This window comes from Hippoglossus hippoglossus, chromosome 9 (genome assembly GCF_009819705.1).
Source record: "Hippoglossus hippoglossus isolate fHipHip1 chromosome 9, fHipHip1.pri, whole genome shotgun sequence".
Lineage (NCBI taxonomy): Eukaryota > Metazoa > Chordata > Actinopteri > Pleuronectiformes > Pleuronectidae > Hippoglossus > Hippoglossus hippoglossus.
The window spans coordinates 18,544,712-18,569,951 of NC_047159.1; the positions used below are offsets into that span (position 1 = coordinate 18,544,712).

Here is a 25,240-nt window from a genome sequence, read left to right on the forward strand (position 1 = left end):
GCCAGCAGATTCTTGTCTTGTTGAGGATTTTAGCTGAACCAGCTACAAAGTCTGTTTTTGTTTGGATTGGGTATGTCCTATTTTCCTTTGGAAGTGGCTCTATCTAAGTGTTGCTAAGTGATAAAGCATCTTAGTATTTCAGATGTTTATATTTGGCACAATGGAAGATGAAAAAAACAGTTTGAAGTCATTTGAAATCAAATCATATGTTAGTTCATATATATATAGATATATATATATATATCTATATATATATATATCTCTTTGAAATCCCAGGGAGACCTGTTGGAGTAGTAAATAGGAGTGGTTTGTTGCAAAACACCCTCAGAGTGAGAGTCAAACACATCTGGAGGGGGAATGTGTTGTGGAAAAAACAGCACATGATCTTGTTCTGTTACAACAGCTTTACTTTGTATGGATGAGATGTTAACTGTTTTTTCAAGTTGCTAAAATACACATATGTCTGTTCATATTGCTGGCTTCCGTGCTGTATACCTGTTATCTTGTGACTATTTGTGGTTTTAATCCTATTCTCTGTTCCTTCCACAGATATGAAACGTGTCGTACGGTCGAGCAAATTCCGTCACGTCTTTGGCCAGACGGTGAAAAATGACCAGTGCTACGATGATATCCGGGTTTCAAGGGTCACATGGGACAGCTCCTTCTGTGCAGTCAATCCCAAATTTGTTGCCATAATCATTGAGGCCAGTGGTGGTGGAGCCTTCCTCGTTCTCCCCCTACACAAGGTGAGTTCATTGTGTATCATGTAGTAATAAATGCCACAGTGAATAATCACTGTATTTTATACAGAACACATCAGACAACCAGATGGAGAGAAACAGGATCTGTAAGCAGGAATGCATTTACAACTTCTAGATAGGGCTGGGCGAGATGACTTTAAATCAATATCACAATTATTTCAAACTTTTACCTCGATTACGATTAATGAGTGATTATTTCATGCCCCCCACCCCCCAGAGAAAAACTGCTATCTGAGTTATCACATTTCAATGAATATTAATGTCCGCGCATACAAGGGGGAGAGAATTGAAATTCAAAAAGACATTAACAAGCCTACTTCCTGTGTTTTGTGTACACCATATAATAACTGGATTGAAGACTCTACCTCTGACAAGCAGGGTTGCTGCCTCTACATGTCAGTCTACCTTGATGTTACCTGTGAGCCTTCACACACCCTAATTTGTACAACAGAAACTCCTCCAAAGCCCTGGAGTGAATGATTGCCTGATTCAAACCTCCATATAAGGAATCACTCCACTTGAACTAGAAAGGCTCTTGGGTAGGGCAGGGCAGCATTTTAAGAGTGTTGGGTTGTAAACAAGTTAGCTCTGTGAATATGTCCCTTCCTTTTGTTTTAACCCCTGCTGTCATAATTGGCCTAATTAAGGTGCAATAGAGGCCAGACTGAATCTATCACAGGACTCTGGCACATCCTCCGGTGAGCCCCTGGGTGCCATTATGGTTGATAATTGTCAAATGCTGGCTGCTGCTGTTTCTGTTTGTCACTCCAAGCGACGGCCAAGTGGCAGGTCCTGACACTGTTAGTGGCATAAGTATTGCAAAACTGTTGACAGATCCAACCTGGGCCTGTAATTAGTGTACACCAGTACACTGCCATGTCATCGGAGAAGCCTCTGGCTTAGGGGAGTGATCCTTCGGCCTGTCATCACACAGATTACGCCTCTCAGCACCTCATTCATACTGAGCTTGTACTGGAGGTGAGCTATGAGCTTGACTTGTTTCACACTCCTCTGTGTCTGTGTTTGAATGAGCTGCCCTCTGCGGGCTATGTTCCAGTACAGTGAGTCTGCTGAACAAAGTCTACTTTCACTACTGAATTAAGAAGTGGTGTGAGACTGAGGTCTTTATGTGCAGATCAAACCTCGGGCAATTTCCTCAAGTGACCGATTAAAGGAGACCTTAATTTTATTTTAGATCTTCCCACATTCGAGCTGGCAGGCGTGACACAGACTAATCCTCCAGATATAGTGATTTCCTCATTTCTACAGGCCACGCATTAGGAAGCTGGACCCGAAAGGGAAATACCACGTTATTTTTTAACTGTAGTGTGCTGTGTACAGACGGTCTAACTTTGGACAATGCCACAGTATATATTGCCACAAACCAATTTTGCAGCCTAGCATAAAGGACAAATGGCATATATGAACATTATTTTCAGATGTTAAATTAATGGGAATCTTAATTTTCTTTTATCTATTTGCAATTTTCTTTCAACAGCTATTTTTGGAATTTATCATCATGACTTTTTCTGACCAGGAAAGTCCATCTGGAAATCTCAGTGTAGCCTCATCTGGCAATGCAGGTCTTGAAAGTGGGGCGAGTCTGAACTAGACTTCACTGCAGAGGACTCTTATTACAGAGTTACTCTCAGTGCCTGGGATGAGTTCTAATAAACTGACTAAAACAGATTATGATGTTCCTGCTTACTTAGAAACTGTTTTAACAATGTGTAAATCAATCGGCGTGCTTTTCCTTCTTCTATATTGTGACTGTGTCTGTTTTTACTTTATCCTCTGACAGACTTGGCTTTGCCTTGGGAATAAAATTCTGCTTGATTTGAAGGACAGTTGAAATCTGAATCGCTTGGGTCTCATTTAATTTAGTTGCTCTGACACACATCCCATAAACGCCCCCACCCTCAAACCCCTTTCCATCCCTAATGTGGGAGGGCATCTGTCCAGCTTATCCATCTGCCTGTGCTGTGTTGCTCACGGTCTCTGTGGGCAGACAGCTGCTCAGGGCCTTTGTCCCACGCTTACTCCCAGCACAGCCCTTTGTCATTACCACACTTCGACTGGGGGAGGCAGAAGTGTGATGATGCTCCCTCCCCCTTCACAATTAAACCATATGCAACTGTGCACCATAATTGCTGTAGTGATGCAATAACTCAAAACTCAAAAAAGCATTGTGCTCCTTCTGCTTATATTCAGGAAAATGTACTTTGTCAGAACTGGATGTGTCTGGAGATGGATGGAAAAACATCTTCTGGAGTTCAGAGGTTGCTGTTGTGGGTCTTTGACCTGACCTGAGGTCTGCACCTCATTTAGAGTCGTCAGCCAGTGGAGCTGTGTGACTCACTAGGCTGAGGTTTGTGTGGCACGCTGCCGTGACTCAGCACAGCCACGAGTATTGTTGCTTCCTCTTGTCAGAACACAGGGATTTATAGAGAGGGCATCAGATGTCCAGCTCAACACATGTCAGTTCCTTCCCTCATGCTTTCAATCTCCCCCTTTCTCTTTCTTAGCTGGATGCCTGCTAATTTATTCCCTGATTTCCATATGAAGGAAGCAGTGGGAGTGAATGCAGCTAGCAAGTATTCAGTGAAAAAAACATCCTTATAATTCCTCTGTCCGCTCAGCGTAAGAGAAGTGAAGTCTTAGTAAATCATTCACAGCTTGCTGTGATTTAAATCTTAAACTATAGATTCCTTATTTATTAAATCAAATCATGGTATTGTTAAATGTTATATGCTTTCTATCCTGTTTTAGCCATCAGCATCTTTATTTTCTGAGTGAGAGTCACTTTGAACTATCAGTATCTTTGGTCTTAACATGCAGCTTTAACACAACAGTCTATTGCCTAATGTTGAAGGCATGTTACACGTTAGTGCTTCAAATGCTGCCTCTGTGCAGAGAGGACGATCAGATGTGAGGTGTGTTTGATTTGGATTCAACCCCTCAATGCACCATTCATCCAGCGCTCAACCTTTGCAGTTTGTAATTCCTGGGTCTGTGCACAGTGACATTATTTCTCTTCTGTCTTACATACACCACTGTGGCTGCTTTACTAAGCTGCACTTCACACAAAAATGCACTGCTTGTGCATGATATCCGGGGTCTTTGACCATACTTTGGTCATTGTGTGTTCCAGATCTCTATACTTCTCCGTTGCCTCTGCCGCTTCTGCCGCTCAGTCCTGCTGACTGCAGATTTTACCATATATGGTCATTCACTGCTCCCTGCCTGACAGCCTTCCAAGACCATTTCCTCTCTGCCCTGCCATTGGCTGCTCCACGCAGTGTCGGTACACATGTGAATTCTGGGATAGGCTGAAATATGAAGAGCGGTTAAGACGAGAGAACTAGGTTGAAGTCAGATGTTGTCTCTGTCAAAGAGTCATTCATTGAATTCTAGGGCCATATTTAATATATTTGTTTTGTAATTTTATACTAATACAGTCAACAGATTATTTAATAATCATTAATCAATCTGGATTACTGAATAATAATAATAATAAGCTATTAATATAGAGCTGTGAGAACATGAACGATTTGTTAAGTAAACCTTATTTTTAGCTGGGAACCTTTTTATTAAGAGATGATTTGTAAAATGCCCCTTTCAGCCATTTGATGCATTTGACAGCATAAGAGCAGTTTATTAATATAATAACTGTGGTTGCACAATTCAGTGAACTGGCAGACGAAATCAGAAAATAATCTCTTCGGGTGGGCCGCCTTCGATTGGTTCCAAGTTCTTTTCTAAAAAAATATTTTCTGTCATATGCGTCGTGCCTCTCCACCTGATAATTTATTTAACGCCACAGGTGCTGGACTGTATCACAGCATGCACTGTGTAGACAGTAGGAAGATGTGAAAACACTTGAGACAGAGGCAATCCTTAACTGCATGGGAATACAAGGTCCATTCAGAGTGATCTCATCAAAGAGATGACAGGAGTCCGTGACCCACTAGAGGTCCTTTTATATTACAGTACGTTCTTGAAGCTATTGCTATGACTATAGCCCTACTGGAAAATGTTTTGTCTCCGTCACCTGTCATTAGTAACCAGCCACTGGCTAATCATGCCTTTCGATCATCAGGAATCCATCATGTATTGTTCCTGCCTAATCTTGTGCTGCAGGAGCACTTGGATAGAACTCTGCCTGCCCCAAATATTTTATAACTTGCAATAGTTGTCTCAAATATTTTCAGAAATAAAGGAATTATCTCAGACACAATTTCAGACATTTATTTTTTTGACCAAGATTATTTCAGTAGCTGTGTACCAAAAGTGTACTGTACTACAGTATATCTGTGTATAGGTTAGTCTACTTAATCTCTTCAGCTATATAAAGCTCATGTTTCCGCTCAAACTGAAGTGTGCTGCGTTGTATTGTTCCTGCCTAATCATTCAAAGGTTGTAAATCTTAAGAAAAGGTTCCGGAAGAGCTGCTACTGCCTCAGCTGTTTGTCTCAACCATACAGACTTGTTCAAGTGGAAATTTCCATGGAGCTATGAGCAGCACTGGGCAGCAGACATTGTAGGCCCTTTTAGAAGTGTGCATGTGTGAATCACATGTTGAGCTGCAAGGAAATGAAGTGTGCTGGCGTCTTGTGTGAATGAGAAGAATGTCCCCTCTTGCCTTTAGGGAATCTTGTTCATCCATTTTTTGTGTGTGTTTCATTGTTGTGCTTTGTATCTATCACTGTGTTTTTTTTTTTACTCATTTTCTGCAGTCTTGTTGCTATGCAACCAGTTGTTTTCTAGGCCTCAGACATTCCTCTCGGAGGATACAGATGTCTGTAGTGTGGTTCTGGACATGTTAGGTATTCAGCTGCTGTGGTTAACCCTATGCCATTGGTGTGGGTGTTTTTTTTATTTTTTTCCCTTGTTCTAGACAAAATGATGCTCACTTATATATTCCATGCCTTACTGAGCACGTTTCCTGTACCTGGAGCCTGGTTACCATGGAGATGATTTTCTTGCTTGGCTAGTTTAGTCTGTTGAAGCCCAATTTTAAAGCTGTTTATAAAAGTGTATAACAGCTACATACCTGTTCACCTGTCTGCTTAGCTGTAAGATATTTTGATCTTTTTGCAAACCGTTGATCTGGTTGCATAACTTGAGGAATCTTCTCTAATGGATTAATCAAAGTAAGAAATTATGGCTGAAATCTGTTGAATATAAAAGGTGGGTTTCCTTTTTAAACAATTTTTATAGTCAAATAATTTAATAATAATTGACACCTTAATGGGATTTTAAAAACCTTTAAGTAGAATAAGAATTATAAAATCTTAATATCTGTTCCCATCCATATCTTGCTGGCTTCACGGTAGGTAGATCTCTAACAGAGTGTTTAAACAACATGAAACTGATTTTTGTCTGTATTTTAGTTTAACCAGCAGCTGATTCTACAAGGTATCGCACTATTTGCTGTCAAATTACTACTCACTGCCAAGTAGTTGTAGGATGAGATATTTCATAGTCTTCTCAAGGTTCAAATAGCTACAGACAGGAAATGCACAAGTAGCTCATTAGCAATCATGTCAATTCTGATGGACTGAGCTCGATAACATCAACATACTTGTAGATATGATTCTCCCTTTTAATAAAACTTTAAGATTTATATTAAGATTTAAAGTTTAAGATTGAAGCAAGTGGAGAAACAAAAGAGCTTTGCAGTAAGACCATGTTTGGCAAATGTCTACCATCTCCTTTGGATGCTACTTTTTGTGGTTCAGATGCTAATAAGTCTTGACAGCAATATTGTTAATCACTTGAACAATGCATCATGTTTTTCCACAAGGGAATTTAAAAAAAGGCAACACAAACATGGAGGAGAACATGACACAGCACAAGGTTTTATAGAAGAGGAGGAGGACTCTGACCAAGACAAAACACGCTGCTTGTACCAAAGAGGGGCAACCACTGTTGCATAGACCAAACATGGTTTGGGTATGAAAAGTCTGACTCACATCTTCTACTACCTACGCAAGAATCATGTCAAACAGCATGGAGAGAGTCTACAGACGACGACCACAAAAGTACTGTTGAGTCCTAAAAACCAAAACCCAAACTTAGATGTTACAAGAAGCTTTTGCCTGTGATATATGGCACAAAATCACAAAGATGGCAGGATCTGCCACGACATCAAAAGACAAGCAAGGGGCAATGACTAACGAGGTGTGTGTGTAGATCTCTAATAGAAACCATGACACATTCTAGCACACACTCCTCCCACAGTTGATGACTGCCTATGATACTGCCTATGATAGTCAATCCCGACTCATCACTTCTCAGATTTTAAATCTGCAACTGTTCCTGAACCATCACTGCGGAACCACTGAATTAAGTTTCAGTTTGGGTGGACACCTCTTTCTTGTGCAGTAAATTTACTTTAAAATATCAATTACATTACTTTTTTTTTTTTTTTACAGCGAATAACACCTCTTAAATTGATACTCTGGGGTGCACACCAAAACATTATTTTGGGTTATAAATATTAATGGAGATATGTTATTGCAAAAGAAACCCTGATATCCTTGCCTGACCTGGCTCCAGGTCTCTTCATCCCCTTGTGATCTCACTCCATACGCCTTGTGTATCGTGTTGTCAGATGCTTGATCCAAGATTCACTTGTGTTGGTTCTTAAAACCCTGAAATTCTGTATCATGCATATCAGATACAAACACCATTATCACCTCAAAGGGTGCTGTATTTGACACCCTGGCAGCCCTTTGCTCTCATTAGCCATACACATACCAGAAGTCCCTGGGGCCGAGGTGTGGAATGTAAAGAACGCGCCTCTCTCTGGTCAAACTGTCGTCTCCTCTGCCATGCCTGGGTTGATCAGGAGGTCGAGCTCCACAGCTTAATTCAAGTGTTACTGGGGCGTCATGGTTAATTGAAACAAGTCATCCAGAGCAGATACGATGAATTCGTAAAGAAAGGAATTAATATTGTTGAGCTAATGCTGGTGATTAAAATGTGTTGATAGATAATTGTGGAAAACTGAATCCAATGTAAGAGGTCATGTAGAAGTCTTTGTAGTATGTCTGACATGAGAGATGTGCTGGGAAGTGTCAAAACCTCTGAGGTCAAACACTGATACAATAGGTTGTCTAAGTCTTTGGGTTCTGACATCCAGGCCTCTGCAAGGGCAGACATGGAACATGAGCATGTGCTTATCAGCAATGTTATGTTTACACTCTTCTAATTACATGCAAGAAAAGTCTTTAACTCCTCATTGGTAATGAAGCTCACATTCCCAACACCACAGTTTGAACTCTGAGGTTTAGATGAATGAAATGTGACTGTTTGTGTTGAGTAAACAGTGATAATATACTAAAACTCTCAGGGTCACAGTCTCCTCCTTTTTTCTGTTTTACAATAACTATAACATCTGCTAAAACATCAGCACAGTTGTGAATGTCAGTTTAATGCCTAAAAGCAGCCGAGTGAACTTAAAATCAATGTTTCTTTAATAAATGCACCGTCCACCCCAGAGACAAGTACACAAACACTCGTGCTCATCAGAGAAGACAAAAGGGCACAACACCAACTGATGTTTAAATGATAGTAATTGTTTTACATTATAGAACTGGCATACCAGTGGCATTACTTGGTGTCAATAATATTATGCATCTGTTTATTTTGTGAAAATGCTGTTATGTCAAAGTAAATGCATTATTAAAGACAATTAAGTGGAATAGCTCATATGTGAGTTATTTGCCCATTATCCTCCATGATCAGTTTGTTTGACGTTTCTGTTGCTACACCTACTTCCTGCTTTAACCCTGTTCCTACTGACTTCAGGAAATCAGGTGCAGGAAAATTATTATACAAATACATTATCTGCCTGGAAATGCTACTACTACTTGTAATATTTAATTATGGTCAATGTTATCTGATACATGATGATTGCTCATAGATCCCCATTGACAGCAGTGTCAAAGTCTGCTTTCTTTACACTCGGCTTTAGGGCAGATTTCAGGGTGTGTTTAGCAGTCAGGGTGCGGTTTAGACAAGATCTTGTGATTTTTCACATATTACACGTACACACACACACAGAGTTCATTCTCACATACACCGGACTTTGATCACTAAACTTGGAGCTGGAGTATGTGTCACAGCCCTGACTCTGTGTCAGTCAGGTGACTGGTTACCGGCCTAATATTTTCATGGAGCACAGTCACAAACCGTGATTTGTATGTGGGACTATACTGATTTAGAAAGCCAGTCCAGCTCTTCAGTTTAACTGAATGACATGAGTTATGCATCATGTTATATGGAGATATCGGCCACACCTCTTCACTGTATTAGCAGGAGTCTTGCCGTGTCCTCTGCTAGGCTGCATAATGTGCTATAGCGGTAGCGGAGAATGGCTTTTAGAGCAGAAATACCTGAGCAGCATGACACCCATAAACTGAACTGTCCCTCCAAGGTCCACAGCAACTTCCTCTGGTCTCCGGGTTTTATTTTCCCCAAATTGTACATGTGAAGATGATCTGTTTGGTCTGCACTTTTTGAAAATCTGAACATTGTAATATTGGGCTGCAATTAGTTTAGATTTAGACTCTAAAAGGTTTCTATTTGCTGCTTTTTGCATTTATGTGTCTTGACAGTTCTGTCCTTAAAAGTAACATGTTATCATTTGGCTACAAAATCTATAATTTAGAATTTGGGATGAGCTTGATCTGTTTGGAACTTGGGGAAAATCACTTTACTCACATCATTAGCTTTGCCTTTTGTAGAAAAGACATTGTGAATAAAGCTCATGCAGCTCTGGTTAATTCACCACAAGTCTGTTTTACAAATGCAGTTAGTTATTTTGCTGTTGTATACAATATCACAAATAAATACTAGTATACTCAAAATCATCATTATCAAGTTTGATAACCACACCAGGTGGAGGATCTGTAAGTTACTGTGGGAGAAGACATGATTCAGAATTTGAAATGGAAGGCCTGTGAAGAAATGCAAACGATTGCATAACATGCAGTTGCAGGTAACAGCGTGTTGTGGGTGGTGGGAAAAATGCTCAGAATTTCAAACTTGTCTGGCTAGCCTGGACACTCCATACCATATGATGCACTGCTTCTCTGTCAAAACATGTCCTTCTGCTTGTGTGAATTCCATGTGTTTTTAGTAAACTGACATTGCAAGTCTCTGAGTTGTACTGTGTAGCTATGTTCTGCATAATAAATGGTACTGGAGCGTACATCTATTGTTTGGACCAACATTAGTAATTGTCGAAGGTTACATTCTTGTGAGTTTAGGGTTAGGTTCTAGTTTTGGTTGTAGCTCTTACTTTATTCAATATACAGTTCTTAAAGTTACTACTTGGTCTTAAACAATTATTGTAGCCATTCTCAAGATGATGGCAGAATAGCTGTGGGCAGTGAGTTATTCTCCTTTTTTTTTTTTTTTGCATAAGGGAAACCATTATGCTTAAAATAGGGCTGCAGCAGCACAACTCTTTCCATAGTAACTGACATCATTTCTCCATCCCTGTGGTGCTACAGACTTATCACAGACCAGGGTGTGTCTCAGACACCGCAGCCATTACAGCACAGGTTTACCAAGTCACCTCACCATGTAGAGAGCATCAGGTTGTCCTAGTTCGTAGGGTTCACAGGTGTGGCAGTTACGCTTCACGTTGGTTAGAGGAGGATGCAAAGTATAACTGAGTGTACTTTGCGTGTTTACTTGTGCGTAAGACATTTATTTGAGTCTCGTCTGAGTTGTATAAGCAGGTTATGTAAAGAGCACAATTTAGTGTTTGATTCAGGGTAACCATTTTAAAGTAAGGAGTTGGTGTATAAAACCAAGCATCTGCTGGCATGTGTCTACTGTATAATGACGCCACAACTAATAACTTTTTTTAATTACTGTGGGTGGACCAATAGGGGCTCAGTGTAATCTCACTTTGCTTCTGTGTAGCTCCAATTCAACTAAAGCCTCTCTTTTTGGCTAGGTGATGGTGTGACAAACCAGGGTTGATCTTTGGATTTGGACACTAAGATCTGTTCTTCTCTGTGCTCATAATTGGGAATAAAACCAGACTCACAATTTAAAATTCAATTTCAGAATACATGCTAGGCTTGAGCACTTCATGTAGGATTTGTATTTTCTATCAAAGCTTGTGACTCTACACAGTTGATCTTCAACGAACAATGTTCTTGTAATCAAATCAAAAAACCTCCATATGTATATACACACACACACACACACACAAAAGAACATAAAGACCTTTGCAAAAAATAAGCTGACAAAATAATAATAACATTGTTAAAAATAAATATATATGTATGTATGCGCTTGTGTTTAATTTGTAGGTGGGCTTAAGGATTTCTTAGGATTATACTGTAATTGTCTTGTTTCAAAACATGCTCATTCCTCCATCAGACGATGTTCTCTAAGCAGGACCAGACTAAGACTAATCTCATTACTTTCTGTTGTTTATCTTTTGTCTTTACAGACGGGACGCATTGACAAATCCTACCCCTCAGTGTGTGGACACACAGGCCCGGTGTTAGACATTGACTGGTGCCCTCACGATGATCATGTCATTGCCAGCGGCTCTGAGGACTGCACAGTGATGGTAAAGTTTGTCTCTAGACCTAAACTCGGATCACTTCATTGAGGGGAAAAGTACATCACACACACTCTTGAGCTAATAAGTGACAACAGACTACATGCTTTTATTGCGAAAAGCCAGACTGTTGTAACCCAGGGATGGGTGCAGACCTCACCCTCTGGATTAGATTAGATTCAAATATGTGTTGTAAGAATCAGAGCTGGGGAATGATTTAGCTGTTTATTGAGCTGAGGTCACAGACTTTTTTGAGACTTTAGTTGTACTTGCCTCCATATGTCCTTATTTGGGCTGTAAAAGGCTGAGATTAGACTGTTGCCTGTTTACTTGGCTACCACGTTCTCACCTGAAAGTCCAGATTTCCTGTTAAACCCACACTGAAACAATGTTATATTTATTTCATGTTTGCAGAGGAGACAGCAGCCATGAATGCTTCTGCTCCTTGTAACAATGGGGCTTCTATTTTAACTATATATGTGAATGGTCTAAAGAGCATGTTGCAAATATGTTGAGGGTGTGTCCAAATTTCCCTACTGCTAAACTAGCAGTAGGGAAAAAGGTCATTGTGCCGGGCGCATGGTTCAAAAGCAATATTCTTAGTCTCTTAGTTAATCATAGGTCTGTTTTGGGCACAACACACAGTAAACCAATTGGATTGCCATCTCCCATTCCCTTGCACCTTGCTATATAAGGGTGTATCAGGTAAGAGAAGACATTGTTTTACATCCCCCTCAAGCAGAGAGAGAGAGAGAGAGAGAGAGAGAGAGAGTGTGTGTGTGTGTGTGTGTGTGTGTGTGTGTGTGTGTGTGTGTGTGTGTGTGTGTGTGTGTGTGTGTGTGTGTGTGTGTGTGTGTGTGTGTGTGTGTGTGTGTGTGTGTGTGTGTGTGTGTGTGTGTGTGTGTGTGTGTGTGACAATCAGTGTATGGTTGTTGTGCACCTGCCTATGTAGGTGCATGCTTAATAATGAACTCTTAAAATAACAGTGAAACCCTGAGCCACTGACTTCAGACGAGATGTTTGTTGGTCAAAAACACAATCACTTACCAGTGCTTTAAGACGGCATTGCACCACCAATGTGTCTGGTTTTATTTTAAGATCAACACGCCCATGTACACACTGATGGGAGCAAGTGCATTAGCTATTAAAACAACATGGACGCTGGATGGGAAAAAGACAAATACATTTGTCTGAAACTGAAGATTGAGCCCTTTCTAGTCTGGTCTCAGACTGGTCAAGTTGTACACCAAAATGTGTACGTTGCTATACCAGTTTTTTTAAAGTAAAGAATGAATTTTACTCACACTTCTCATCACTCAAAGGTCATTTAAAATGAACCTCATAAAACATATGCATGCTTAAAAGTGGTTGATCGAGTCAAGACCGATCCAGCAGATAGCACTAAAATATTACCGTCATAGTTTGGACATGGATTGATCTAAAGAATTGATGGGTGATGTCAGAGTGTTCATTTGATCAAAATTGCTAAATGACATTCAGCTCAGTGGCTACAGCTCTCCCTTCATGTATCAATTAAACTTCAAGAAATAAGTATTGGGTTGGTTGGTCTCATCTCCCAATCTTATGGTCAGACTTTTCCTCAGAACCACTATTTGTCTCAACGGTAGATAAACTCTTATTATTAAAGTTTAGGGTTCAGGTTTGGAAAGTAACTGCAGCCTGCATATGGGTTATTTTACCATATGTCCCTTATGTCATGAATCACATCCTGTTGTATGCCAATGAATTCTTAGTTGCTGCTGCCCCCCTCAGGTCTTTTTTGGTAACTACAATTCATCAGTAACTGGGTATGTTGAAATAAGTTGACTTCATTCCTGTCTGCTCTCTGTTCCTGACCTCTGTCCTGTTGATGTCCTCCACAGGTGTGGCAGATTCCTGAGAATGGCCTCGTCACTGCCATGTCTGAGCCTGTGGTGGTGCTGGAGGGCCACTCCAAGCGTGTTGGTATCATCACATGGCATCCAACAGCACGCAATGTCCTTCTTAGTGCAGGTAGCAACTCTCTCCGTGTCCTCGAACCTGTGACTTAAAGTGCTACTGAAGTCCTGCTGTTAGCCTCCCAGAAATTAAGTTTTAGCACTAAACTTCAAGCTACAACATATCATTGTGGTGTTAGCTACCATAAAGACCAGATGCTGTGCGTGACTGGGATGAGCTGCTCACCTTGACTTCACTCTGTCACCAGGTTGTGACAACCAGGTCGTCATCTGGAACGTGGGCACAGGTGAGGCCATGATCACCCTGGAGGACATGCACCCTGATGTCATTTACAATGTGAGCTGGAACCGCAGCGGTAACCTCATCTGCACCTCCTGCAAGGACAAGTCCATCCGTGTCATTGACCCCCGCAAGGAGAAGATTATTGCTGTAAGCAGTTTTAAAAGATTTCTTTGTAACATTTTCTTTTTATGCTTGACTAAGATCACCATTAAACTAAACAAAATTATGACATAATTAATAGTTCAGGAAACAGTGAGTCTTGTGCTCAGGAAACAGTGTTGACTCCTAAACTACACTTCACAGGAGAAGGAGAAGGCTCATGAGGGCGCTCGACCCATGAGGGCCATTTTCCTGGCTGATGGCAACATTCTCACCACAGGTTTCAGTCGCATGAGTGAGAGACAGCTATCCCTGTGGAACATGGTAAGCTGCTTCATGAACGCTGACTGCACGAGATATGTTCAATGATTATGTGACCAAACACTGGGATTGAGAGCATAAGAATAAGTTTGAATTGACATCAACAGCAGGGCTTTGTTTGGATTTCTGCAGGGTTAGGCACTATGGTGGTGTGGGCGTTGCTAGCATTTACTACTGTATTTTGGACCAATATTAATTTTATCCAGTGTTTCCTCTAGGATTGTTATTATTATATTATTTTACACTAAAACATTATCAAGAAGTAAACACAAAACAAAGCTCAGTGATGAAGGGAGCCCATGTTTCTAAGTAATCATCACATTTTTGTGAGTGGTAAATTTTAAATGCATTTTCCTCACTCTCCCATAACCACCTGATAACATAACAGCGTTTGGCTGCTTAACGGATTTTTTGTTTGTTTGGACAAAGACAGTTCACTGACCCAGTTTCACATAGTCAGCTGACTGTTACTGTAGCGAGTCGATTATTTTCTCTGAAAGTTATTACATTTTAGACGTCAGTGTTTTTGAGCTCATCTTCTGTGACGAAGCGAATTCTTGGCAGTTTCACAGATTTTCCCCCTGGTTGATTTCTGCTCTAAAGATGTCAGGAATCATTTTCACCTCATTTTTTGTCAATTTATTTCCTCAATTTAAAAAAAAATCTCAGTTTCAGAATATAAAATATTTCCTTTGTCTTAAAATGGTAAGGAAACTAGTGAGACTAACCTTATAACCCTTAAAAATTTGCCCCATATTTACAACTTTATTATTATGGAATCTACCACAATATTCACAGCTATTAGAAGTCCAACTATTTCTTCCTGTTTTTGAAGATAGTGACCTTTTCCTCTGACCTACATATACAAATTTATCATGACACTTTTTTTCACACAGAACAACATGGAGGAGCCCCTGACTGTTAATGAAATGGACTCCAGCAATGGAGTGCTCTTGCCCTTCTATGACCCAGACACCAACATTGTTTACATCTGTGGGAAGGTAAGTTCCCCTTCAGGCACTCAACCCTTAAATCAAGCATAATTATAATGCTTAATTATGCATAATTAACAGCACAACATAAGAATTTTGGATATTATGAGGAAATTTGATTTCCACTTTATTGGCTACAGAAGTAAAATGTATGATTCCTTTTCAGGGTGACAGCAGCATCCGTTACTTTGAAATCACAGATGAGGCTCCATATGTTCACTTCCTTAGCACCTTTGTCACCAAGGAGCCCCAGAGGGGCATGGGCTATATGCCCAAGAGGGGCCTTGATGTCAATAAGGTCGAAATTGCAAGGTAAGCTAAGCTATTCATCATCTGAACCCAGAATTTGTTTTGAGTTTAGAATTTTCTAATGTGGAATTCCTAGTTTAACCACTAGGAGGCAGAACATAATCACTAACCTCACTGTCGACATTTGAGTTTATTTCTGTTTAATAATGTACTGACCTTTTGGTAATTGGTTTTAATTTGTGTTTCTAGGTTCTATAAACTGCATGAAAGGAAGTGTGAGCCTATCGTGATGACTGTGCCTAGAAAGGTGAGTTGTCTTTGCACACGGCTGCTCCACCACTGTGTAATCTGCAGGTTGAACCAACAGCAGTGCAGTGACGCCTTTTCTTATAATGAACTGGTTTTAGATTTTTCCTCATAGCATGTCGCTCTTTCCCTCTCCTTCAGTCGGACCTGTTCCAGGACGACTTGTACCCTGACACAGCCGGACCAGACCCTGCCATTGAGGCTGAGGAGTGGTTTGACGGCAAGAATGGAGAACCCATACTCATCTCCCTCAAGAATGTCTATGTTCCGACCAAGAACCGTGAATTCAAGGTGTTCAAAAAGAACATTTTGGACAGCAAGGCGGCCAAGAACACAGAGAACTCGAGCCCTGCCATCAGGTCTGCCTCCCCAACTCCAACAATTGTGAGTATTTACTTTTTCTTATCAGATCATTTCACATATCAAGAACAACCCTGCGAATCTCAGCCAAATAAAGCCCTTACATGATTTGACAGTTAATACTGTAATATTTAGACAACATCAGACATGGGAGTCTGTCCTCCTAACTTCCGCCCTCATTAAGGCCGCTCACTGCAGGTTTGTCTATTCGTCTGTGGCTCTCTGGACCTCATGTTGTCAGACAGACACATTTTAAGTGGAAGAAACCGAGCTGATTGCTGGCTGTGCTCCTGAGGTGGTTTGTAGAGGTTGTACAACCCACTCTACAAACTGAGGGGTCTGGTGCAGCTCTGGGCGTCCTGCCGCCATGCATCCATGCCTCACCCACAACACAGCCACCCGCCTGGGGCCCAGCCCATGTGTCTCTCTGCCATACTGCTCTGTAATCACAGCCCACTTGGTTCCACTGCTGGAGGAACATGTTAACCCTCAGAGACCCAGGTCCTGCCAGGTGGCAGTGCAAGACTGTAGACAGTGTTTCACAGGTTGTCCTCTGCCCTGTTGTGACACTGAAGTTTGCAGCAGAATTATGACAGAAACTTATACAAATGTGCTAAAAGTTCTTGTCCTTTGTCCTTCGTGTCTCCCACAGAAATCTGAAGCCAAGCTGGAGGAGATCTTGAAAGAAATAAAATCCCTCAAGGACCTGGTCAGCAGTCAGGAGAAGCGAATCATCAAACTTGAAGACCAAATGTCCAAAATTGCCATTTAATGACCCTCTTCCCGAACCCGCTACAATTCAGGACGTTCCATTGGCTGGGTGGTGGGCAGGACCGGTCACTGCCGATCTCAGTGACAGTGTTCGTCTGAGTCCTGCCCAGCAACGATTCCTAGCAACATTCCAGATGAACTTTTCTTAGCCAGCCCCCAACCCTCAGTTTAACACAGGTGGAATAAGAAGGAGGTGTGGCAAATTTAACAGAAAATACTTTTTGCTTTTTGGTGACAAAGGACTCCTTTTATTCTGTGGCAGACATTTTTTTATTATCTTTTTTCTTATAAAACAGTCTTACACAATTCTTTTTATTTTAGAGTAATGACCAGGAAATTCCAAAGTCAGCCGTTCCCAATGGCGATTGTATACCCCAATATTTTTTTGAAGTAGGCATCAGTGTTTTGTGTTGCCATACCCCAAAATATAATGTTGCCAAATTTAACTTTTGTTTACACCTCCTTAACAGTATTTCTTTCTCTTTCTTGTGGGAATATTCAAAATGCAAACAGGGAAACTCAGTGCAGTAGACTGATCGTACAAAGAGAAGAAAGTCCTCATTTAATCTGAAATAAAAATAGTTGGGAAAAGAAGATTGACGATGCAAATAAATTGGGATTGAACACATTTTTCTGCCACAGTCGACATCAAGGACTATAGATAAATCATCATTGCTGCCTGTGTTGGAGCTGCACAAATCAATACCTGCCTTCTGCTGTTTCTTTTTCATTCCTGTCGCTTTTCATCATTCTGACTGTGGACACAATAGTCCATGTAAACATGCATTCCTCTCTAGCTTGCTTCATTAACATCCACTGTGTGCTTATTGGAGAAAAAGACAAATACATTCCACAAATCTGATCGATTGGCACTTGTTGGTGTGGGGAAGGATCCAGCTAGAACATTCCTCCTCCAGTAAACACTCTACTGTAGTGACTCAGTTACACTGGTTGGTTGGTCATTGTGGTATTTTATGTGCTGCCCACAGACAAACCAGCTCTGTGCATTTCAGCCTCTCTGCAGAAAAAGCGTCTGTCAGCTCGGCTTTGTGTTTTTCTCAGAGGTTCAGTAGCCAACCTCCATTCACGGGTTTGCTCAACACACATGTAGTCAAGTGTAGTGGGATTATTTTGTGTCACTGTTGCATTAAACACCATCTCAGATCTGTATCTTAAAAACAGGGATTGATGTGAAATGACACCAAGTTATCACACATTGACATGACTATTGAAAACCATCTGGTGATAAAACTGGAGATAGTTTCAGAAACTGTTCACAATCGACCTTTGAGGCCAAGATTGTGTGTGAAAATGTGCCTCGTGTCTTTGGCCATTTTGGTTCCTGTCACTCTGGATGTTCCTGCTTTGTTTCGTCGTGGTGGTGGTGGTGGTGTTATAAAAATGGATTCACAGTAGATTATCCAAGATTTGTCTCTAACCTGGATGAACTGAATAGTTCACTGTTAATTTTTATCCTGTTTCTTGTTCCACTGTGCTTATATCCCTCTTAGCACTTCCACTCCCTGTTTTTTTTTTTTTTTTTTTTTTTTTTAATGGTTATTTCTCAGATACCCCCATCGAGTATAGTTATTACGAAAACCCTGAACCTTTGGAATCGTTCAATCTGAGCTGTTTTGCTATGATAAAAGCTCTATTTTCTTGATGTTGTAGATTTGCTTCCCAGTGGGAAGCTGAGACGGGTAAAGGTTCAGTCTGTTTGCCTTCACTAATTGTTACCACTGTAAAGACCTGAAAGTGCCATAAGGGTGACCATGGAAGTGTTTGTAGGGGACTGTTGTGAGTAGATTTGTGTAGTAAATGGAGGAGTTGAGAGGTGCCCACATTTTGAACCACTTTGAGGTGCTATAAGGCTCCTGCTCATTTAAGTACTGTATCTCAGCCACATAGATGACATCATCCCACAGTACACCAGGTGGCGATTTTTGAAACCGTCGACCTCGGTACAGGTATTTAAAACATCGTAGAATGATGTCAAACCGAGAAGCCGTCGGCTGATCGCGCAGCTTTTTCCGGTCATCGTGGCTTCCAGATGTAACGTGAGCAGCGGGTCCTTAAATATTCGTGACAGGGAATCTACAGGAGCGCTGATCTGACACCGATTTTACTGCCCCATCTTGTATATCAGACTGCCACTCTATAGATCCGTCACAGCACTGTCGGCACGAGAGTTTTGAGAAGGCGTAGTAGTGGATAGTGACCCAAAGGGACTCTGTAGGTTGGAGAAATGTGCAGTTGAAAGATAGATGTATGTTTGTAATTAAGGTCTAGAAAAATGAGTGGAAGCTGTGTAAATAACATGACCATATTTTCTGTATTCTTTTTTTTATTTGGTTTTTGTTTTGTGGTTGTGCTCAAGAGGGTATTTTTGAGGGAGGTGGGTTATAAATGTTTCCCCTTGTCTGTGTTCCCTGCACCTTGCCATAACGCATCATGAGACAACTGAGCCTCTGTTGTACTGGAGGTCGTATGAATATCGAGAAAGAAAATCAGACAAACACGAACCCGGATGACGCCTCATGTCGAGGTCCGCTCAGCATTTTTGTTCATTATTCTTGCTTCAAGTATCAAACATTGATTATAAGAAAAAATAATAAAGACTTTTTAAAATGGGCTCATTGTTGAGTTTTGAATTCACATGTGTACTGATTGGTTTTTATTTTACTATGTTTAGATTTGTTGTCTCAACTGGAATTTCTTTTAAGGATAAGGTTATATTTATCCTGTATTTTTCTTTTGAACAAACGTTATAAAAAAGACCTAGCAATGTTCTGTTCAGTCTCTCCCATAGACTGTATATAATATGGACCGTCTGTCTATAGCTGTCAGCTGCAAGTCCACTTCTTGATTTGCTTAAATCTTTTGTAACGGTTTACAAATATATAATACGAACGTTCTTCTATGCGTAACAGTTATTTCCCAACACGGCTGGTGACTAGTTTCTAATCATATTTTTTATTTGTATTGACCAACATCAGCTGTTCATATATTAGTACAAACAACTAACTCCAAAGACAGATCATCAAAAATCAAAGTGCAAGAAATCCTGTATTGATACATTTAATAAGATTGCCTGCTTGCTGTAGTGAAACAAACAAAACAGAATAGATGGATAGAAACAGATAATTCATGTATTTGCTTGAGTCAAAGCTGGAATTGGGCAGAAATCTGTGTTTTCAGTGCATGAACACGTTGTGTAATAACCTGTGGTATAAATGTGAGCAGACAGAAAACTTTGTTTTTGCTTGATGACAAGATAAAGATAAAGCAACAATTAGAAACACACAGTTGTAAGTCACAGAGCTGTTTGATGCTGTAATGGCAGAAACAAGTGAAACAGAAATAACAGTGGTGTGAAGAATCTGTCCCTCTGGAGACAGATGTTAATGTGGATCAAATGTGGATCAAATTTTTTCCCAAACTTTTGAAAACATTTTTATTTCTTGTAACTTGTCACCTCCTCCCCAGCTGAGCAGCATCATCTGTCACAATAAGTGAATAAAACAAGAAAGGAGGCTGGAGCAGCTTTATATAGATCCCCTGCATGTTTGGAGACGTCCCCAGAGACAAGTGCTCCTAAAAGACCATGGAGCTTATATGTTGGCCCTGTACATGTGTTTTGGGATGAAAGGCGTGCTCTCGCTCTCCACGCTGGTCTTGTGTGCTATGTAGAGACAGGCTGTAATCAACATGGACTTAATTAGAGAGGACTCAGTGGGAGGCAGAGAAGTCCTGGGACTCGCCCCACCGAGTACAGAAATACCCATTTCTCTAAAACACGGCCCTGTTGTACCAACTGCAGCGTCTCTGCAGGTCCTTCTCACTGTGGTGGATTCACAGCAGAAAGGTTTGGCTGTGTCAGTTGAATGAGTCAAACTGTGAATGAGTCGACATATTCTGGCAAATCACACTTTTATCTACAATGATTAAAAGATAAAACATCTGGAAACAAAAGGTTTTCATAAATTTATGTTCTATAAAATGTCATGGTGCACAGAGTGACTTCTATATGACTAATTCCTTCATAATTATTCACAAAAATCACATACGTAGTGAAAATGTCCAGTCCCAGATGGCTGCTCCATAAGTGCAGGAGGATGGAGAGTGAGGAGGGAGGTTCAGAAGGAGGGAGGAGAGGCTGAAAATAGAGGAACTGAACACTCCACAATTTGCGAGGAGGAGACATTTTAGAGGCGAGTAAAAAAAATATACAGTCAGTGTAACGGAGCAGGGAGGGCGGATGCTCAGAAACTCTCTTGCACTCTTACTTTCCTCTTCTGACTCCGTCTCCCCTGTTTTTCCCCTCTCTGTCGTCTGCACCGCTCAGAGCCGTCAAGAAGATAGAACCCGGGTTTTTCACTCAGTCTGTGAGTATATATTTCTTTATTCGTGAATATGTAAAGTGGATGTTAGCACAGGAAGAAAGAAGGAATAAAAATAATGTTATTTGTAGTTATATCAGAGAAGTCTGTGTATTCAAACTGACAAACTGTTGAGCTCAGGATCCGAATTGATCCATTTGGCTCATATGGCTTTTTCTGCCTTTTTCTTGTTACAACCCTGTTGTGGAAAGTAATGAAGTGCAATTAACTGCACTTATATAAGTACAGTACAACTTTCAGGAACTTTTATACTTTGCTTGAGTATTTCACATTTCTACAGTTACTTATATTTTCTTTAGTTACTGGAGATGTATTTATTACTCCATTACATTTATTTTTTCAATCTATATTTTAGGATTTCACGGGTAAAACACAATCATTTTACAAACTATGATGCACTGTTACTTCACCTCCACAACTGCAATTCTAAAAAATAATCACAGGGCCCATTTTTAAGTATAATTAATATGTTTTTATACTCTAGATGATACTTTAGTGTGGTTTGCTGATAATATGTCTACTTTTATTTGAGTTGGATTTTTTTTTTTAAAGTTATTTTAGATATTTTCGGGTATTTCACCTTTATTGATGGAACAGTGAGCGTTAAATGGGGGAGACGGCGGTGAAGACACGTAGCAAAGGCCAGGTCGGAATCAAACCTGCGGATGCTGCAGGAGGATGCCTTTGATTTTTTTATGTTGAAATTAAGTATTTTTACATTGTGGTACTACCTCTTTGACTCAAGCACAATATGTGAATGCTTATTTCTCCCCTGCCAATATTAGAAATTATTATTATTCATCCATTACATTGAACCTGTAGTTTAAAGTGTTAAAGGTGATTAAGTTTTATGTGAAACGATGGTGAATTCTCCACCTTTATAAATATGTGTTGTCTGGCCAAACACTGTTAAAACTTGTGAACTTTAGTGTGAATTTTTTGTTCAGAAGCCAAATTTCACAAACTTCCATATATGTCAGATTGAATTTGTGGTAACTATGTTTTAGACGATAAACAGGACATCCAGGACAAGATGCAGCCAAAAAGTGTTTGTGTTTGAATATTTAGTTCTGTAAATTTTACTGAACAGGCACACATATGACTATCATACAGTTTGGCCCTCAACACCTCAGAGTGGCAAAAGCTCTGTCTCTGTGTTAAATGAATGTCATAGGATGTCATGATTAATTGCATATCTGCGTCTGGATGTCCTTCAGTCGAAGCTATAATGTGGACCCTCTGGTAACATACAGGAAATGTATTTATGGCTGTAATTATGGGGATTGAAGAAGCAGTGCTGTACATCCAGGATGAAGACCCAGCCTTTACCATCTGCTCCAGCAGAGAGCAGGTCTGACCACACAGAGAGGGGAGGGGGGTTCCTGTACAGTGTAGAACAGCAGCAGCAGGTTCACTCCAGCATGATGCTGATTAGAAGCTGCTCTGTGCAGCTCAGCTCTGTGTAATTTCACACTGTGTTATCAGTTCAACAGGTTTTAATTGTCAACAGACAAAAGGTTCAGTTTTCTGTGTTAAAGCTTGACTTCACACTGGAGAGAGAGAGAGAGAGTCCTGGAAGAGATGTAATACTAGGTTGGGAAGTTTATTCAGTCCATCGTCCTGTGAGTAAATGCAGGTTCTCCTGGAGGCAGAAATATCTTCATTAGGTCTGTGCTGCTGTGGGAGGTGTACGGCAGCTGCTGCTGCCCACTGTAAATATAGAGGCCGTGGCCGCAGGGCTCCCACGCCTCTGTGCTCCCTCTGCAATATGGCTTCCTCTTGGCTTTGGTGTGGTGGCTGGGTGGCCTCCCTCCTCTTTTCAAATTATAAGGCCTTCAGCACCAAACTTACTGTCTCCACCCCAAATAAGTAATGGCTACTCTGCAGCCTGCTAAAATAGATCTGGTGCAAGAGAGACAGAGGGCGGCAGAAAACCTGGAAAAACCTGACTCAAGATGGAGACTGGAGTTTGAGAGGGAAATGTGTTTTGTTATCTGTGTGTGTGTCTGCTGCAGGAGAGGCTGCAAACACGAGTGGGTAAATAGGTACCAAGGAAAATCTGAGGGGCTGCAAGAGGATTCAAAAGAAAGTGAATGAGTATAACATTTCTGCTGCACAAATGAAGCTCTTTCTGTGACTTCAGGCCTCTAAAAACTTGAATTTAAAACATCTGAGGAGTCTGTGAAATTCCAAGAAATACAACACTTGTCATTTGTATTTTTCTCTTTGTGTATCGATTTAATGTTGGTAAAACTGTAAAAACTGTTAAATCTTTTTTTCCTTGTTTCCAGTTGTATTGCTAAGCTAAGCTAATTACCTCCTGACTCCATCTTCATAATTAATGCACAGAATCTTCTCATCTGAGTTCTCTTCACAAGAAAGAGGATAATATCTGACATGCTCCCGATGGGCTGTATGTGAAAACACAAATATCTCAGAAAGTGGTGCCATACATGTAGAAGACCGGCAAAGATGTGAGGAGAGCTTTTGGTAATAAGGGCCGATGCCGGCGTCGATGTGCTGTAAACACAAGAACTTCCGCAGTGGAATTTAAACATTTTAAACCCTTTGCTGAAGGCTCTGGAGAATTCTGTGCTGGTTATGACCTTGTCTGACCAGATCTCCAATCTCCTGCTGTGTTCTTCATATGTGAAAGGCAAACTCCAGAGAATATCCAGACCCGATTGTGGATATTCTCTGGAGTTCATGTCTGAAAACAGCTTAAGTGTTTTTCCCAAATTGTATTTTTGTAAGGTGCATCAAGCCATTATGTCTGTGGGTCCTCAGGTTTAAACTTACTCCCTCCTCTGACTCTAAGTTAAACAGCCTTCTGTTGTTGTTGCAGGACTCAAGAAGAAAAGATGACATCTCACTTGGTCACTTGTGTGACCCTGCTCTCTCTGTGGTGCAGCGTGTGTCACTCCACTCCCATGTTCTACAACGTGTCAGACGGCAGCGGCGACGAAGCAGAGCTGGAGCTGCTCTTCCCCACCTCTTTCTCCACCCGAGCTCCTGTCCACATCACCACCGCCACTGGAGCTCCCACCTTCACCAACACCATCACCACCACCATGATCCGCCTCAAGGACTTTGTGCTGACCCGAGTCGTGGACTTCCTGCAGGAGAATCTGCTCATTATCATCGTGGTGACCTCTCTCCTCATCGTCATGGTCTTCATCATCTGCTGTGCCACTGCGATGAGTCACAAGCGAAAGCTGGAGGCCTACAAGCCGCCTGCTAATCCACCCAGGAAGTACATGGCTGATAAAACTACCAGCAAGAATTCAGGCGAGCTCCAGGAGAGGCCCTACGCTGTCGACCACGTCAAGAGGGTCCAGACTCCGAGCATGGCCTCCCCAAAGAACCTGCGCACCCCCTCCAAGGCTCTGGTGGGAGAGACAGGGAGAGACGTCAGGTCGTCCCCTCGCCAGGAGGTCAGAAAGGTCAGGGAGGCCGAGGAGGTGGAAAAACGGAGAGAGGAGCCCAAGCACAAAGAGCAGTCCAAGTACAAGGAGGAGGTGCAGCAGAGTTCCAGCCCCAGCACCAGCTCCAGTCCGCCTGCGTGCACCTGCCACCTGAAAAAGAGCCATCACTAAGCCAGGGTCCAGGCTCCTGATTACATGAAGGTGAAAGGTGACAAATGAAGACCGGTTGGTTAATCCACACACAAAGGGCAAAATGTGCCAAAACGGTTACCTACATGGGGAGATATATTTAAATGAGGCTAATGTCTCAAATGAAAAATCATCCATCTTTATAAAATGTAATCAAAAATAATATTTATAGAAATATTAAGTACTACCTAAAAAAGAAAAAGAAAACAACACAGCAGAAGATATGTGACCTCTTGTATATCTCTAAGTTTCTGATTAAATGGTCAACAACTGATAACAGGAGACGTGAGCAACGGTTATTGATCATGAGTGTCTGTGGTGGGAAAATGTATGCAACCGTCACAAGTGCTGATTTTCTATGTGAGAAGTTTCTTCAACGGGGGGAGAAAAAAATGGTTTTCTCCAGAAAGTCTCCTGCTGCTTTACCCAGATAAACGTCTGTGGAAGAATCCAGGGAAGAAAGAGCCCAGAGTGAGGGGAGGTGCTGTGGCAAATATAAAATATGAAAACATCTAAGGGCATTAAAACTTTC

General features: G+C 41.1%; 2 protein-coding genes across 3 annotated transcripts in view; both read left to right on the plus strand.

Moving 5' to 3' along the window:
- LOC117767351 (coronin-1C-A) overlaps positions 1–19,326 on the plus strand; it is a 31,383-nt gene extending 12,057 nt beyond the window's left edge. For both annotated transcript variants that reach the window (XM_034594906.1, XM_034594907.1), the window contains exons 2-11: positions 550–746; positions 11,242–11,364; positions 13,239–13,368; positions 13,562–13,743; positions 13,900–14,019; positions 14,913–15,017; positions 15,175–15,320; positions 15,507–15,564; positions 15,705–15,947; positions 16,576–19,326. In XM_034594906.1, coding sequence (XP_034450797.1) covers positions 550–746; positions 11,242–11,364; positions 13,239–13,368; positions 13,562–13,743; positions 13,900–14,019; positions 14,913–15,017; positions 15,175–15,320; positions 15,507–15,564; positions 15,705–15,947; positions 16,576–16,695 — 1,424 coding nt within the window. In that variant the 3' untranslated portion in view covers positions 16,696–19,326. The remainder of the gene's footprint in view (positions 1–549; positions 747–11,241; positions 11,365–13,238; positions 13,369–13,561; positions 13,744–13,899; positions 14,020–14,912; positions 15,018–15,174; positions 15,321–15,506; positions 15,565–15,704; positions 15,948–16,575) is intronic.
- A 787-nt stretch (positions 19,327–20,113) lies between these two features.
- Positions 20,114–24,862, plus strand: tmem119a (transmembrane protein 119a). The gene is made up of 2 exons (XM_034594908.1): positions 20,114–21,079; positions 23,940–24,862. Exon 2 carries the CDS (start codon positions 23,956–23,958, stop codon positions 24,688–24,690), a length of 735 nt encoding a protein of 244 aa, XP_034450799.1. The 5' UTR covers positions 20,114–21,079; positions 23,940–23,955; the 3' UTR covers positions 24,691–24,862.
- Positions 24,863–25,240: the final 378 nt, after the last annotated feature.

Bases quoted from the DNA above. Each gene is read 5' to 3' on its own strand.
- tmem119a (XM_034594908.1), top strand. From the start codon at position 23,956: ATGACATCTCACTTGGTCACTTGTGTGACCCTGCTCTCTCTGTGGTGC.